Below are 18,748 nucleotides of genomic sequence, written 5' to 3' on the forward strand. Positions count from 1 at the left end.
GTTCCAGTGTTAATGTACATGGGTGGTCTGAAAAGTTCATGGCCTTGACCATAGATGGCAACACTATCGGCAAAATTTTTTTTCTAAGTTGGTACATTTGTCAATCCATGTGAAATTGCAAGTAGTTCTATCAAGTAGTTTTTTTTTATGCAGCTGACTGAAGCAAAAGTGTTGTCTGTATTATCCCTTGAAATGGATAAAATTGAGTATTGTGAGGTTATAAAATTCTTTATAAAAGAAGCCAAAAGAAATTCATTCAAAGTTCATAAAACTTTTTGGGCACTCTTCTTTGTTTTCAAAAGTTAAGAAATGAGCTGCTGAATTTAAACGTGGCCATACCAGCCTTGAAGATGATCCACATGAAGGACATTCAAAAAGTGTAACAACATCAGAAATCATTGATCAAGTGCACGATATGGTACTGGATGGCTGGCAAGTCAAAGTGCATGAAATTGCTGAGACTACAGGCATTTCAAAAGACCATGTAGGATATATTTTGCATGAAGAATTGCAAATGAAAAAGCTTCAAGATGGGTGCCGTGCTTGCTTACAGCAGATCAAAAATGCACTCATATGAAAATCTCTGAACAGTGCTTGGAGCATTTTAACAAGCATAAAACTGATTTTGTGTGTCGATTTATTACTATAGATGAGACTTGGATTTACCATTACATACCAGAATCTAAAGAGCAGTCAAAGTAGTGGACAGAAGCTGGTTGTTCAGCGCCAAGGAAGACAAAGTCGGTTCCATCAGCAGGGAAGTTATTAGGCATCGGCTGTTTTGGGATGCTAAAGGCATTTTGTTTAATAATTATCTTGAAAAGGGTAAAACAATAACTGGGGAATATTATTTTGATCTTTTAACCAGACTAGAAGTCTGAAGAAGAAAAAAATCATCTTTCATCAAGACAATGCACCTGACCACAAAGGTTTTTGGCAATGGGAAAATTAAGGGATCTGCACTATGAATTGTTGAAACATCCATCCTATTCCCAAGATTTGGCTCCCTCTGACGTCTATCTCTTTCCAAAGCTAAAAATCTTCCTTGCTGGTCAGCATTTTTCTTTGAATCAAAAGCGATTGCAGCGTAGAGGGGTATTTTGCAGCTCTTACTGAGAACCACTACAGGGACGGGATGCTCCCTGTAGTGGTTCCTACAGCGATGCTCCAACACCACTACTACTGGTGTTGGAGCATCGCTGGAATAAATGTATTAGTCTTAAGAGAGATTATGTTGAAAAATAAAAATAATTTTGAAATTATAAATTCGTTTTTTCATTGTTAGGCCAAGAATGTTTCAAACTACCCTCGTCAAGAGTTTGGGAGAAATGGTGTCTCCTAGCCTTATTCCTTGATTTATGTGAAATTTTTCGCTTTTTTCATTGAAAATGATATTTGCTGTAGCATTTTCATAAATATATTTTATTGTGTCAATAAATTGTTTTTCAATGCCATAATCTCTAAGGCTTCTTATTATTATACCCGTCAATAAAATACCTGTCATACCATGCTTTGAACTCATTCACCATCATAGCACTCACAACTGCCTCTTGCAATCCATTCCACTCATTCACCAAGTGAAAAAACCTATTCCTCACTACCTTGCTAACTAAGCTCTTTCTTAATTTCCAGGGATGATCCCTAGTTCTCCCCTATACTAGTCATGTAGTGGAAAATTTCATCTATGCCAATCCTATAACAACCGTTAAGTAACTTATATGTCTTTATTATAACACCCTATTCCTTCAATTAACATTGAAAAACTTAACATTGAAGAGATTTTTCATAAAATGGTGGGAAATGGGGAAGAACAAGAACAAGAGGTCATCCCTGGAAGCTGTATAAAGAAGGTGTTAGCAAGGGAGTGAGAAGTAGGTTTTTTGAATGGAGTCTATGACTCATCTAGGAGGTCCTTTGTCATATACACACAGCTCATCATACCATACCTTAAACACATTCAAATTCTCTGCAGACATCACACTCTCAATCAGTGCATTCCAGTCATTCACAAACTCCATGCAAAAACCTACCTCTCACTCCCTTGCTAACACCCTCTTTATACAGCTTCCAGGGATGACCTCTTGTTCTTCCTCATCTCCCACCATTTTATGAAAAACCTCTTCAATGTTAATCCTATAATAACCCCTTACCAATTTGTATGCCTATCATTATCACGCCTTCCTCCACTCCACTAGACTCTGTAAATTGCACCTTCTCAACCTTTCTTCATGTTCAACATTCCAGAGATCAGAGAAATTACTTTAGTCAATCGCCTCTGGGCCCTTTCCATCATCTCTTCATCCTTTTGAAAATCAAGTGACCAAATGTGGTCTAATCAAAGGCTCATACAATGGAGCCAGAATCTCCTTCCATAAATCACTTTTTGACAATTTTGGCAATGCATCTTCTAAGTTTTAGATCCTTATCCAACATCACCCAAAGATCTCTTATTTCCTCCTCCTCTAACAATGTATTCCCACCAAGTATGATCTCTACATCCCATCTGTGTTTCCAAAATTTAAAACCTTACATTTCACAACATTGAGCTGGCATCACCACTCCTGTGCCCATTCATTCAGTCTATTGAAGTCTTCTTGTAAGGCCACAACATCTGCTCTACTCCTTATAAGTTATGCATTTTGGTTCAAAAGATTATCAGCTTTTTACTGCATTGATGGAATTGAACTGCAAGAAATTATATAGCAAGCGAGTGAGAGGTAGGTTTTTTGCATGGAGTGTTGTGAATGACTGGAATGCACTGATTCAGAGTGTGGTGTCTGCAGAGAATTGGAATGTGTTTAAGGTATGGTATGATGAGCTGTGTATACATGACAAAGGACCTCCTAGAGGGGTCTTTGACTACTCTAGGATGTCCGTGGGGTCTTAGGGAAATAACAATAATAACCTTACACTTTGCCACATTGAACTGACGGCCATTCTTCTTTGCCCATACTGTTAGTCTATACAAGGTAATACAAGTCATCCTGCAGGATCTTCACATAACCCTTATTAACCATTTCTCTATCTAGCTTTACATCATCAGCAAATAACTAAATATTTCCCCTCAGATCATTATCTCATATTATTAATTTACAAGTTAAATAGCAGCGGCCTAAGTACAGAGCCCTGTGGAACACCACTAGTCACACACCTTCTCTTGGACTTCACCTTCTCCTCCATAAACTACTCTCTGATGTCTATCCACTTCTTGTTTTGAAATATATATTTCCATCTTCTTCTTCTGTAAATCTTTTGGTTCTGTCCACTGCTGAACGAAGGTCTCTCCCATGATTTTCCAGACCACTCAGTTTTCTGCTTCTCCCATCCATCTCACTCCTGCAATTTGTTCCAGATCATCCCTCCACCTTCTTCTCGATCTTCGTCTTTGTCTTGTTCCATCCATTGGTCTCCACTCTGTTGCTTTTCTAGTCCATCTCCCATCACTGCAGTGGCCACTTAGCCTGTTTAATATATTTTGCAATATCCATGACACCTGTTTGAGATCTTATCCACGTATTTGTCTTCCTATCTTTTAATGTTATTTTTAGCATACTTCTCTCCATGCAATGTTGTGTTGTTCTCAGGTTTTTGTTTAGGGCTTCTGTTAAAGTCCATGTTTCTCCTCCGTATGTTAGGACAGGAAGTATGCACGGTCAAAAGCTTTCCTTTTTAGACTCATAGGGATATCACTTCTGAATATGTCTCTCATTTTCCCATAAGCCATCCATCCAAGGTGAATTCTTCGTTTAATCTCTTTTCTTTGGCAATCCTCAAAGGATAACAATTGGCCCAAATATACACAGAAGTAACTTGTTCTATTTCATGGTTTACAACTTTGAGAGTTCTATGGTTTATGTATTTATTCATCAATATTTTTGTTTCTTCTCTATTTATTTTTAATCCAATTACTTTGGAGGCTTCATTTAGCTGATTTAGCCTTTCTTACAGATATTCAAGATTATCTGCTATTAGGACAATGGAAAATTAGGAAAAGATGAGAATGCTGTCTTTCTCCATTTATGTTTATTCTTTTTGTTTTTCCCAATCAAGGCTTCTAAAGACTTCCTCTAGTGCAGCTGTAAATAATTTGGGTGATATGGTGTCGCCTTTCCAGATGCCTTTTTTGTATTGGGAACTTTTCACCGTTTTTATATAATTTAATTACAGAAGTTGCATTATTGTAAATATATTTTAGTATTTCAATATATGGTTTCTCAGTTCCCTGGGTTTCAAGTGCTTTTAGTGTTGCAGATGTTTTAACTAAATCAAATGCTTTTTCATAGTCTATATAGACCAGGCTGAAAACCAGGAGCAATCTCTTGAAAATAGTAACATGGAACGTCAGAACACTCTACGAGGCAGGCAAATTAGATATCCTACTCCAGGAATTAGAAGTGATGAAGTGAGATGAGATGGACAGATACAGGCGTAATAAGAAGAAAAAATCACACTATAATCTACTCTGGTAGTGACTTACACCTTAATGGAGTAGCACCTGTCCTAATTAATAGAATTGCAAAATCTCTACAGCGATATTGGCAAATAAATGACAGAATCATAACGCCCAAAATAACTGCATAACCATTCAACCTGTATATTATCCAAGCATATGCGCCAACCCAAGATCACCCAGATGAAGAGTTGGAACAATTTTATGAAGACATCCAAACTGCAATCTCCAGTGCTAAGTCAGATGATGTTATTATAATGATAGGCAACCTAAATGCAAAAATGGGCTCAGAATAAATCTCATTTTGAATGGGAAACCAAGGGCTTGGAATCAGAAATGAAAGAGGTGAAAGATTAATTCAATTCTGTGAAACCAATGACCTAATAATTGCCAACACACTGTTTAAACATCCTCTCAGAAGACTATATACCTGGACAAGCACTGGGGACATCTATAGAAACACAAAAGCATTCACAAAATCCCTTAACAAGTCTGACACCACAACTCACACAGAAAATAGAACACCAATTGATGAAATTAACATGAACTGGCAAACATTCAAGAATAGCATCAATGAAGCAGCCAAAAATACACTCCCACAATTAAAAAGGAAAAGGAATAAACGTTGGATGAATGAAAAAATACTGACATTGATGGAACAAAGAAAAAAGTTAAAGAACAAACCTGAATATAAAAGCACGAATAAAGAAATAAAAAAAGAATGCAGGAACGCCAAAGAGGAATGGATTAAATATAGATGTATAGATATAGAAAACCTTGATAGAAAACACAGAAGCAGAGAAATGCATGAAAAGATCAGAGAAATGACAAGCAGAACAAATACAGCAAACCATGCAAGTGTCATTAGAGACTCAAGAGAACATATTCTAATGGATAAAAAAGAAATCATGGAAAGATGGATTGAATACACAAGGAAATTATATGAGCAACAAAGAAATGATATTCCTGAACAGATTGATTTAGAAGGACCATCCATTTTACTCAGTGAAGTTGGAAATGCCGTCAGAAAACTAAAACCACATAAAGCTGCAGGAATAGATAACATTTTGGTAGAATGGTTGAGGGCTCTCGATGAAGGACTGAAATTTCTAACAAAATTATGCAATAAAATATATTTCTACCCAAAGATATTAATCACTCAATTTTTGTTCCAATTCCCAAAAAAACAAAAGTACAAGATGTGAAGAGTTCAAGACAATCAGCCTCATCAGTCAAGTATCAAAAGTCCTCCTATACGTTATTCTTGAAAGAAATAAAAGAAAATTAAACATAGAAATAAATGATACACAAAGTGGCTTCAAGGAAAATGTAGGTACAAGAGAAGGTATTTTCAACATCAGAACCATCATAGAAAGATATCTAGAAAAACAAAAAGATGTGTACCTCTGCTTCACAGATTACAAAAAGACATTCGACAATGTCCAACATGAGCAATTAATTGAAATCCTTTCAAAAATAGGCATGGATGGAAAAGACATCAGGCTATTAAGTAATCTTTACTGGGAACAGACTGCATCTTTGAGAATAAATAGAGACACCCAAGAAGAATTCCCAGTTCAGAAAGGTGTGAGACAAGACTGTGTCTTTTCTCCGATTCTCTTTAACCTGTACACAAAAGAAATATTTAATAAAATTAGTAATCTCAAAAGGAATCACTGCAGAGGGCAGAAATATTAATAACCTAAGATATGCAGATGACACGGTTCTTCTAGCTAAAAATAAATATGACCTCAAAACTCTTATAGATGAAACCCTCAAGTATAGCTAACAGTATGGCCTCAGTTTCAACTTTAAAAAGACAAAAATCATGATAATTTCAAGAGAAAAAAAAATACCAAAAATATGCATCAATATAAAAGGAAATAAATTAGAACAGGTGCAAAAATGCATATACCTTGGACACTTGATCACAGAGAATGGTAGGGCAGAAGATGAAATTAGAAAAAGGATTGAAATTGCAAGGTCAACTTTCAACAGTATGAAAAATCTACTAACATCTAGAGAATTAAATCTGAAAACAAGACTAAGAATCTCCAAATGCTTGGTCTACATTATTATATGGAGTAGAGACATGGAAACTCTCCAATCTCAGTGTGAAAAAACTGGAGGCCTTTGAAATGTGGATGCTGTGAAGAATTATGAGAATATCATGGAAAGAAAAAAAAGACAAATGAAGAGGTATTAGAGATGGCAGGCGTCAACAGGAGCATGATGAAAGAAATTAAAAAGAGAAAAGTCAGATATTTTGGACATATTCTGAGACATAACTGCTTACAAAGGACACTTCTTGAAGGAACTGTTGAGGGAAAGAGAGGAAGACAAAGACTGGAGTGGATGAAAAATATAGAAGACCGGACCTGTCTCTCATATGAGGAATGCAGCAGAGAGGCGCAGAATAGGACATGGTGGAGACACATGGTAGTCAATCTCCTGGAGGGAGAAGACAGCTGACAGGACAGGATATAGGTCAGGCATAAGGGTTTACTGTATTCAATTGATTTTTCAATGAGCTATCTTAATGTGTGAATATGGTCCAAAGTATTGTAATTCTTTCTAAATCCAGCTTGTTCAAAGGGTTGCATTCCCTCTAGTTTAGATTTTATTCTATTATTTATATTTTTGTGAAGACTTTATATATGATGGGGAGTAGGTTTATAGGTCTGTAGTTTTTAATTTCTTCCTTATTGCATCATCATCATAAAATTCCAGCCATGTCCATCAAGGGGTGTACAGGATATGATAGTACTACATGAATAAAACTACATCATTACTAACTTCCTATCTACAATTTTCCTCCAAATCAGTCTGTTACTTGTCAAGACTCCAACGTTATTAGATCTTATATTTCTATCGTCTAAGGCAGCGCTTCCCAAACTGTGGGCCACGGCCACCTTGGGGCTGTAGGTTTTGTTGAGGGGGGCCGTGAAATAATGAAAACAAATTTAAAATGTTTTAAGACTAAGTAGATTTTTTTATTTTAAAAGAAACGTATTTAACTTTTATTATTTATTATTTCTTTTTTGTTATTTTTTATATTTTAATGGAAAAATGCACACATTGGTGTTGGTTCACAAACTTTGCTTCCTGCGTATTTCGGCGCTTAATGAATATTAGTAAATATTGCTTATTCATATGTTTCATTTCAAAGCAGTGGTTAACTGTATTTACTTCGAATGCTCTCCAGGGAAGCTCCAAATCTTCCTGTCCCTCAAAACGGGTTTTAGATTATCCCTGTCATCCGAGCTAGTTTTCTGTTACCAATAAAAGTTTCGCATATACTTCACACATGAAAAAAAGCTTAAACAAGTTCATGTGGGAAGATAGTAATTCGCTTGCAGTGGTAAACAACATGCCCTCCCTAACAGCCAATATACTGCAGAGGCAATAAAAACAAGTACTTTTATTATGCCAGTGAATTAGGTATGAGCAGTCTGTGTAATATATTTCTCAACAAATAGTGCAATTAGAGACAACTGGGATAAAAAAATACTGATTAATGAATCACATGCCCCCTCATACAGAAACTATGCTGTATAGACTGAAACAAAACCATATGTTGCATGGGCAAACACAGTATCTAACTAAAAACTATTGTTATTAATTAGATGTGTGTGAGTTCGATTTCCCAAGGCAGCAATAAAATTCAACCGAACGTGTTATATTTCGTAAAAGTGTTAAAACTAAGTAATATATATATATATATATATAGTCATCATCTTCCTTATACCCTCTTTTACCTTGCGGTGTCGAGGGTCCATTGATCATCGGACCTCACTCCGTTTACAGGATAAGGTGGTCAGCCTTATGCCCCGGTGTATCCTATGGCCTGTAGTGTTGAGTTCTCAAGGCCAGTTTGCCTGCTTTGCGGGATAAAAACCCCAGAATAAACTGGGGGAAATACCCTGCTGTCCACGCCCAAGACTGGCTAACTTGGCAATGGCTGAGGAAGATCCTTCAGCTCCTCACATCACCGACGGGAATCGAACCTAGGACACTCCTTCCCCAGGCATATGGTTGCGAAGCACATAGCCACTAGGCTAACCGCGCGGAAATATATATATATATATATATATATGTATATATATATAATGAATGTTATGGCAGTTTCACATATGGAATTCGGTTGAAGAGAGTTAGCATTTCAACTCGATTGTCAGCTATGCTTTTATCTTTCGGTTGCGCGATCCTTTGTTAATACCGCACCAATCATATGCACGTCTTAATAACCCGCCTTTCCTGTCTGTTTCGCGTTAGGCTTAATTACCGTAAAGGGAGAAAAGTCACAAAAGAGAAAAATGTTCCTGGTCAGGGGATTCCCTTAATCAGGTAATATTCACTAATTTCATGTTATCAGTCTGTGGTGTGCCAGTATCAGTAAGTGGTGCTATTATTTGATCTATTCCATGTTAAAAAATTTAACCCTGAGATAGATAAGTGGCTGATAAAAAAATTTTAAAAAATTCCTGCGAACAATTAGAAGCAGAAACAGACTCAAAAAAAAAAGGACAGTATTTCATATTTTACCAGAACAGCCCGCATCATCTTCAGAACCAAACGGTAAGAGGCAAAAAATGTAATATATGCATTTGATTTTTGCAATATTTGCTGTGTATGTTTTGTATTGAATATAAATACAATAAATATGATAATAATATATCTCTCTATTACAATTTTTTTTCGAGGGGGGGCCATTAAATATTTTAATTTTTGCAAAGGAGGCTCTGACATCCAGAAGTTTGGGAAGCACTGGTCTAAGGCACTTTGTACCGTATCAATCAACCTATATCTTGGTCTTCCTCTGGGTCATTTTGCTGCCAACCTGGCTGAGAAAACTTGTATTACTAATCTTTCCTAGCCCATTCAGTTTAAGTGACCATACCACCTGAGATTGCCTCTGCTAATGCATTCCTGGATGCTGACAATGTCAAGTTCTTTCCTAATATCCTCGTTTTTAATATGATATTGCCATTGATGCCATCTGTTCATGCTTATAATCTTTCTCAGGACTCTCATATCTGCAGTCTCTAGTCTATGGTCAAGTGTTTACTTGACCCAGTACTTCTGACCCAGCTCTCAGATCCATAAGTTAAAACTGGTTTGAACACTGTCTTGTATACAGATAATTTAGTGTTCCGACTAATTTCTCTCTTATTCCATATGAATTTATTCAATTGACTTCCCACCATACCAGCTTTGCTGATACTATTGTCTATTTCTATATTTAATTTACCATCTTCAGTAAAAATCGTGCCTAAGTAGCTGAAATGTTTTACTTGTTCCACAGGTTCTACATTCACAACACAGTTGACATTTTCAATAATTCTGCCTATTTTCATTGTCTTTGACTTTTCATTGCTGACCTTCATACCATATCTATTACAACAGCTATTTAATTTAGTCGTAGAATCTTGCAGACTTGTAGCGGATTTATTTAGAAGTATAACATCATCCGCATAAAGCAAAGAGCTGACATTAACATCTCGAATTTTGATATCATGTTTAATACCACTTTCCTTCATAATGTGATCCATATAGATAATGAATAACAGAGGGGATAATGAACATCCTTGTCTCACACCAGATTTAACATTAAACCATCTTCCTGTACTTCCTTCAATTCTAATTGCTGACTTACAACTCAAATAAAGACTAAGTATTGCTTGATATAATGCCCCACTGACACCATATAACTGGCGCATTGAATAGCTTCTCTCTCGGCACCTTGTCATATGCCTTTCCCAAATCGACAAAACTTAAATACAGATCTTTGTTATATTCCCATGCTTTCTCGACTATTTGTCGTAAAGTGAAGATCTGATCGTGACAGCCTCTAATTGGCCTGAATCCAGCTTGTTCTTCACCAAGCTTTTCTTCCACAATTATTCTCAACCATTTCTCAAGTATACTTGCATAGATCTTGCCAGGAACACTCAGTAAGGAAATACCTCTGTAATTCTCACATTCAGTTTTATTTCCCTTTTTATATATGGGTACTATGAGAGGCTCTACTCTAATCATCGGGAATTCGTCCCTCTGTCCAGGCTTTCTGAACTATGCAGTGCAGCCACTGTAAGACTCTCATACCACTATACTTTAGCATTTCCGGTAGAATATCATCTACTCCTGCTGCCTTTCCACATTTCAAGCCTTTGATGGCTTTTTCTACTTCAAGTATGGATATGTATTCCTGACTGCATACCTGGACAGTGTTTTTTACCACTGTGCTGTCATCACTGCTTGTTTCATTTAGCAGTTTTTCAAAGTAATTACTCCATACTTCAAGGATATCTTTTTCTCCTGTTTTCATGTTACCTTTATCATCTCTAACTCCTTTTTCAGCACTCTCTCCTCCATTCCTAAGCTTCTTTAGCAACCACCAGAATATTTTGCCACCTTCTTGATATTTATTTTTTATATTCTTGCCAAAGTCCTCCCATGACTTTTGTTTAGCTAGTTTTACACAGTGTTTAGTATTCTTGCATTTGTCTCTATATTCTCTAAGAGCACAAGCTGGCTTATTTGACAGGAACTTTTGATATGCTTTCTTCTTTTCCTTCACTGCCTCTTTAACTTCCTGTGTCCACCATGTAGTTCTGAATTTTCTTTCCTTGCAGACAACCTCACCACATGCCTCTCAGGCTGAATCAATCAGTGTTTTCTTCATGGCTTGAAGAAAATTCTAAACTCTTTCATTTTTTCTTCAATAATCTTTGTGTATTTTAGTCTACAGTTCACATCTGAGAGCTGCTCAACTTTTATTTGCTTAAAAATTTCTTACATGTTATTCTTTTCAATATGAAATTCAATTTTATCCTGCTCAAGACTAAATAGTGATCACTTCCAATTTCAAATCCTCTGTAGACTCTGGTGTCCTGCACCAGGAAGAAAACATCACTATCAACAATAACACAGTCAATGAGACTTTTCTTATTCCTAGCCTCTTCTCTCCATCTGAATTTGTGCACATTTTTATGTTGGAACATGGTGTTAGTAATAACCAGTCCATGTCCTGAGCAGAAATCCAACAGATATTTGCCATTATTATTAGCTTTGCTCTTTTCTCCAAATTTTCCCAAAATATTTTTGTATGTCTCACAATCATTTCCTACTCTGCTATTTAGATCCCCAACAAGGATCAACTTTTCCTTTTTCATTGTGTCAGTTGCTTTTTTCTAAAGCCTCAAAAATTCCTCCACTTCTACCTTAGTAGAACCTTTTGTGGGACCATAGGCACAAATAAGTCTCATTGTCCAGTTCCCCATTCTCATATTTGCCCACATTACTCTACTTGAGACTGACTGCCATTCAAGAAGATTAACCTCGTATTTTGTGTTGAATACTATGGCTATTCCTTCTTTTCCTTGATTGTCATTGCCTGAATATAACATTTTGTATTTATTGCTCAGAAAGATCTCACCAGTTTTGGTTTTTTTTGTTTTAGTCACCCCTATTATGTCGATCTGGTACTAATCTAATTCCTCAGCTAGCTCCATGTCTTTGCCATTCAGGCTTCTTACGTTGATAGTACCAATCTTTAACTCTGGTGATGTTGAGTTGGGGTTTGTTTTCAGATTTTTCTCGTTGTTTTTGCCAGGGAACGGGCGAACAGCGAAAAGTCAGCTACTGGAAGAAATCTGAAAATCTGAATCTGAAAACTTCCTTATTGCCCTTTTTAAAAATTAATATTAGAAGTGAATTGTTCCAATTTTTTGGAATTTTTCTCTGTTTTAGGTATTTATTAGCGAGTTTAGTCAGCTGTTTGATGACAGGGCTTCCTCCCAGTTTTAATAAGCCTACCATAATTCTATCTTCTCCTGGGGCCTTTCCATTCTTCATTTCCCGCAGTGCCATTTCCACTTCACCTTGTAAGATCTCAGGGGCATCATGTTCTTCCTCACTCGAGTTATCCATAGATGATTCTTGTATGTCTAGGTCTTTGTCTTCATAGACTGCAGCATAAAATTCCTGGATTCTTTTGATTATTGCATCTCTATTTTTTATAAGTTCACCAATATTTCCTCTTACAGCACCTATTTCCTTTGTTCCAACTGATAATGTTTGTCTTAGGACCTTCTTATTATTATTGTTTCCTATTGTTTCTTTAATTTTCCTAGTATTATACGATCTAATTTCATGTTTCATCCTTTTACGTATAGTTTTACAAATTTCCGCATATTCTATTTTATTGCTGTCATTCAAATCTCTTCTTTTCTTCATCAGATCTAAGGTTTCCTGTCTTAGTTTTTCCTCTCGTTGGTGCCTTTTTACACCTCCTATTTCTAGTGCACAATTCAAGATAGATTTTGTTAAGATTTCATTAGCATCATCGATGGTAGTAGCTGTGTTTAACTTTTTTTTAGTTCATTTTCTATAACAGCTTTTATTGTGGTAGAGGTTTTTAGATTCACTAAATTGGACTTTTTTCTTATGAGCTTGTTAATTTCCTATTTTTTGTTGATCCATACTTTTGCCCTTACTAGTCTGTGGTCACTTCCTGTATTAAATCTATTAAGCACTGCAGTATTATTTATAATATATCTTCTGTTGGATAGGATGAAGTCTATTTTATTGAAAGTTTGTCCATTTGGGCTTCTCCAAGTTCATTTCTGGTTGATTTTCTTCTTGAAAATTTCCGGAAAATTTATTCAAGAAGAATATGCATTGCTTTAAACAATTATAGTCCATCACTTGTCTTCTCTTCTGGACAGATGTCCAGCCTATTTCCATAGCCACTCTTTTATCCAAGCTCATTTGCTCCAATTCATGTAACAAAGTTCTGTGCAGTACCCTGTCAAATGTTTTTGCAAAATCTAGCAGTATCATTGTATAAGCACTCTCTTTATCCAACTCTGATGTTAGGTTATTATAAAAAGTGAGTAAATCTCTGAGGCATGACCTACCCTTCACAAAACCATGCTGTCTCATATATAGTATCTGATTTTTATACCTGTTCCAGAATCTTGCTTTTAACCAACTTCTCCAATATCTTGACCACCATGCCTGAGATGCTGATCACTCAATAATTTGCTACTTGTCTTGGAGTCCTCCTTTATGCAAGAGAATTATTTGACCTCTTTCCATTCTCTTGGGACTCTCCCAGAGTTGATACTCAAACAATATGGTCATAGGTGCTGAAAGTATCCCAGCCCCATCTAATCCATAGCTGTTGTGAAGATCCTGCAGGATCTTCACATAACCCTTATTAGCCATTTCTCTATCTAACTTTACATCATCAGCAAATAACTAAATATTTCCCCTCATATCATTATCTCATATTATTAATTTACAAGTTAAATAGCAGTGGCCTGAGTACAGAGCTCTGTGGTACACCGATAGTCACACACCCTCTCCTCCATAAACTACTCTCTGATGTATATCCACTCCTTCTATTGAAATATATTTCCATACCAACATGTTAATATATTTCTGGAAAATTTATTCAAATGAAATATGTATTGCTTTAAACAATTGTGGTCCATCACCTGTCTTCTCCTCTGGATAGATGTCCAGCCCATTTCCACAGCCACCCTTTTATCCAAGCCCATTTGCTCTAATTCATGTAACAAACTTCTGTGCAGTACCCTGTCAAATGTTTTTTGCAAAATCTAGCAGTATCATTGTATAAGCACTCCGTTTATCCAATTCTGATGTTAGGTTATTATAAAAAGTGAGCATACCTACCTATCACAGAACCATGCTGCCTCGCATAAAGTATCTGATTTTTATACCTGTTTCAGAATCTTGCTTTTAACCAACTTTTCCAATATCTTGACCACCATGCCTGAAATAAGGTGCTGATCACTCAATAATTTGGTACTTCTGTCTTGGAGTCCTCCTTTATGCAAGAGAATCATTTTGACCTCTTTCCATTCTCTTGGGACTCACCGAGAGTTTATACTCAAACAACATGGTCATAGGTGCTGAAAGTATCCCAGTCACATCTAATCCCATAGCTGTATTCGTATCAAGGCTCTGTAAGACAGTGCACACCTCTGCTTCAATATCAGCCAGTCACATTTGTTACTGCAATATATCCACCTGGATGTTAAACCTTTGCTAAATATGTATTCATTCAAGTCCCACACATTAGATATATTTCCATAGCAACGTGCTAATATATTTCGGGAAAATTTATTCAAGTGAAATAGGCGTTGGTTTAAACAATTATTTCTAAAAATATATTTTATAATGTATATCGGAGTGTGAAATATTAATATGAAATTGGCAATAATTGATGTGATTTAGAGCGTATGCTTACTATTATTAACAGCATAGCAATTCCAAAACTAGTTTCTCTACTACGAGGAGTATACTGAAAGCATGGCTCAAGAAAATACTGACAAAAAGTATGAATAATATATTTTAGCGAAGTTATTTACCTCTGAACAGAAGCACATGTTAACTGCTATATCGGCAAATATTTTAATGAAGAACCCGTATGACGTCACGAGCGTCAGTTACTCTAGCAACGGGGAAGAAACTAGAATATAATAGGTCGAAGCAGATAGCGTAGAAAGGAATGGTGAGAAATTCAAAGTGAAGGAATAAAAATAATAGTATTATTATTTAAATTAAGGGGATATTAAATCCCACATTGTTTTAAAACCGAATAAGAAACTCAAAGATTGGAATCAGAGAGTTTCATGCCGAATATAGTAAACTATAAAAATATCGGCGATTACTAGCGTGAGCTAATACAAGTAGTCCTAGTACGTAATACAATAATGACCTCCCGCTATAATGTAACAGCATACATTTTCTAGGAAATGTGTTTTTACATTATGGAAAATACCAAGAATAGCAATCAGAACGTTACCACCTTTGCTGCGAGTTGCCCGGTATTGTACTACGTACTAAGACTACTTGCCAGTAATCGCCGATATTTTTATAGTTTATCGGCATGAAACTCTCTGATTCCAATCTTTGAGTTTCTTATTCGGTTTTAAAACAATGTGGGATTTAATATCCCCTTAATTTAAAGAAATGTTTATATCGCCGAAATGAAGCCTATTGGCTCTTTATATTTAAGTAACTTAATGGGTGCACCTGTTTGACAACTCGTACAGCAGAGTATATAAGTTCTTTTCGCTATACCCTTTGGTCTAGCTACTCACTGACGAAGCCTCAAAAAAGGCTGAAACCGGTCTGGGTAGTGACCTCCCGCCATAATGTATTAACAGCATACATTTCCTAGGAAACGTGTTTTTACATTATGGAAAATACCAAGAATAGCGATCAGAACGTTCCCACCTTTGCTGCGAGTTGCCCAGTATTGTACTACGTACTAGGACTACTTGCATTAGCTCACGCTAGTAATCGCCGATATTTTTATAGTTTACTATATTCGGCATGAAACTCTCTGATTCCAATCTTTGAGTTTCTTATTCGGTTTTAAAACAATGTGGGATTTAATATCCCCTTAATTTAAATAATGTTTATATCGCCGAAATGAAGCCTATTGGCTCTTTATATTTAAATATTATTATTATTACGTGATACCTCCTGGGGCTCATCGTGAGCGGGGACATACCAGTGCCGATCCGTACATAAGCACTGCGACACTGCAGCACCCCGAAGGGGAAAAAAAATGAAAATTTTAAATTTTGTTTGTGTTTATAAATAATAACAATGCTTACAATATTATAGTTAGGCCTGTATAGCTGAGTGGAAGTGACAACTTTGAATCTCATTTATCGTTAAATTCAGAAAACAAGAAAATGGAAAATAATAATGTTAAACCGGCCAAGTCAACCAACAGTACTGTTGGTTGACTTGGCCGGTTTAACATTAATAACGAAGAGAAGTTATTACTGGCTAGTGGAACGAAGTCGGTGAATTCTGTGATTAGTAATTTAGAACTTTTAAAGTCATTAAACCTACCCTCGGACATGGACTGGTCAAAGACAGTTATCTTGAAATATGACCCTAAGTTTGGTCCTTATACAGAAGAAGATATAATAAACGGCTTGGAAAAAGAAGTGACGTATAGCACCTTGGCAAATTGATACAATTATGTCTTTCTTCCATCCTTTAAAAAAATAGCGTTTAAGGAATGGTTTATGAATATGGGCAACATTAAAGTGAGAAATGAAACGTGCGAAATTATTATTTGACACCTCCAGGGAGTCCAAAGACTCATCGAGGGAGAGTGTGCCAACACCATCGAACGATTTTCCCCTTCGAACTACTAATCGCGCTCAAACTTACTTAACTGAGCACATATTAATATAAATTCTCCCAGATAAATATAAAAATTCTCATGCAATGGATGCCACCGCATTTGCCAAACAAATTAGTTGCATTACATTTTGAAAAATATGGTAAAATAGAATTTATAGACAATATTGCTACGATTAAAAATAATGATTGGGCAGATGTTCTCGCAATAAAAAGAAAGTTATTCTAGAATTAAATGAAGGAGTGAAAATTGAGGAAATTCCGTATGTTATCCGGGTAAAGAACATAACCGGAATTGTGGAAATTCCAGGAAGACCTCCATCGTGCTTTAGGTGTAAGAAAACAGGTCATCTGAGAAGGCAATGTGTGGATCCAAAATGCAAGAATTGCTTTCGCATCGGACATAGTGCTGATACTTGTACAGGAAGCACATATGCATCGATTTTAAGAAGGAAAGTGGATGATCAGGAAATGAATGAAATAGAAGAACTGAAAAATGACGTGAAAGATAATGAAATAGCAATAAATCTACAGACACAAGAAGAACGGACTCAGAATAAGAAAGCAATGTTACAGGAAGGTATTCAGACAAATACTCATCCTGTGACAGAAACTACTGGGGAAAATGAAGAGAAAACCGAAGCAGAAGATGATAAAAGTGTGCAGGTACACCGAAAGATGATGACCCAAAAGAACATGAAACAACAATGAAAAATGAAGACAGCATTAAAAAGCAAACTATAAAATACATGAAAATAGAACCTGAACAAGAGATCGAGAAAATTGGGAAAAAAGACGAAAGTGTTAAAACACAAAATGCATAACTATTGTGGAGACAGAATCTGAACAGGAAAAGGAAATGGAAATAAGTCATATTGAGAAAAATGAAGATACAAAGGTGTTCTGGAAACCACTGGTATCATTAAAATGCAAAGAGAAGTAAAAATATATCCCCTGTGAAAACAAGTGGCTTTTGTGACCCAAGACAGAGAAGGATGAAAATAAAAGTCACTCCAAATATCACAAGAACAGGAAATTAAAAAAGTAAATAAGAAAAAAGAAATCTGTACAAATAATAATATAAACAACACACAGCACGAAAGTGATGAGCCTAAATTGTAATGGTCTAAATCATAAGGATACTCAAAATTTACTAGTAAACCAAACATTTAAATCTTTTCCAGATATTATAATGCTACAAGAAACAAAAATTTGCTCTATAGAACCCATTCAAAATTTTGAAAAAAGAATAACTTCCCATTATACCTTAACCCACGAATCTGCAAGTAATAGTAATAGCGGTGGACTGATAACTGTAATAAAATACACCCCAGATATTCGGTTACTTTCTCATGAGGTACCCATAAGGCATAAAGTTTTAGAAACAGATATAGCAGTAGAAAACAAAGTATGCTCATTTATTAATGTATATGGCCCAACAAAATTTGCAGAAATAAAATATTTTGGAAACAAATGAAACAACTCCAATTGCAAAAAAGCATTGCCATAGTTACAGGCGATATGAATTTTATAGAAAATAAGTTAAAAGACCAAGAGAAAATAACTGAAGTACCACAGAAGGAATACACTAACATTTTTAAAGATTGTGGACTAACTGATAGTTTCAGGTTTTTATATCCGATGAAAAAAGAATTCACGCACTTTGCTCTGGGCAATGCATCTAGAATAGACAGAATTTACCTTCCAACCTATTGAGGAATAACCATAAAGAATGTTAAACATACTCCAGTCGTATTCAGTGATCACTATATAGTAGGGGCTAAACTTCAGTATTCGCAAAAAAGAAAAACAAAAAACATTTATTAATCGGAACTTTCCATTATGGAAATTCAATGAAAAGCTATCAGAGGAAAGTAAATTTAATACAGAAGTAGAAAATATAATAGTAGAAGCTGAAAAATATGAAAACGCAATTAGTGCGTGGGAAATATTTAAATTAAACATCAAAGAGGTAACTATCCGAATAGGAAGTAAAATAAAGAATCAGCAAAAGAGAGAACAGGAAGAAGCTCTTAAAAAGTTATCTATCTTATACTACTTAGACAGAACAAACAGACAAGTAAAAGTAGAAATAAATCA

At 35.7% G+C, this 18,748-nt stretch overlaps 1 protein-coding gene across 1 annotated transcript in view; it reads right to left on the reverse strand.

Annotated features, from left to right (window-relative positions):
• Window positions 1-14,881, reverse strand: part of LOC150097442 (BBSome complex member BBS2-like) — a 539,668-nt gene extending 524,787 nt beyond the window's left edge. Inside the window, exon 1 of the mRNA XM_090406918.1 lies at window positions 14,851-14,881. Within this exon, the coding sequence (XP_090263044.1) occupies window positions 14,851-14,868 (18 nt within the window). The 5' untranslated portion in view covers window positions 14,869-14,881. The remainder of the gene's footprint in view (window positions 1-14,850) is intronic.
• Window positions 14,882-18,748: the final 3,867 nt, after the last annotated feature.

The sequence above is a fragment of the Typopeltis vanoorti genome, chromosome 17 (assembly GCF_054136105.1).
Source record: "Typopeltis vanoorti isolate ZY-2024b chromosome 17, IOZ_Tvanoo_1.0, whole genome shotgun sequence".
NCBI classification, from domain to species: Eukaryota; Metazoa; Arthropoda; class Arachnida; order Uropygi; family Thelyphonidae; genus Typopeltis; species Typopeltis vanoorti.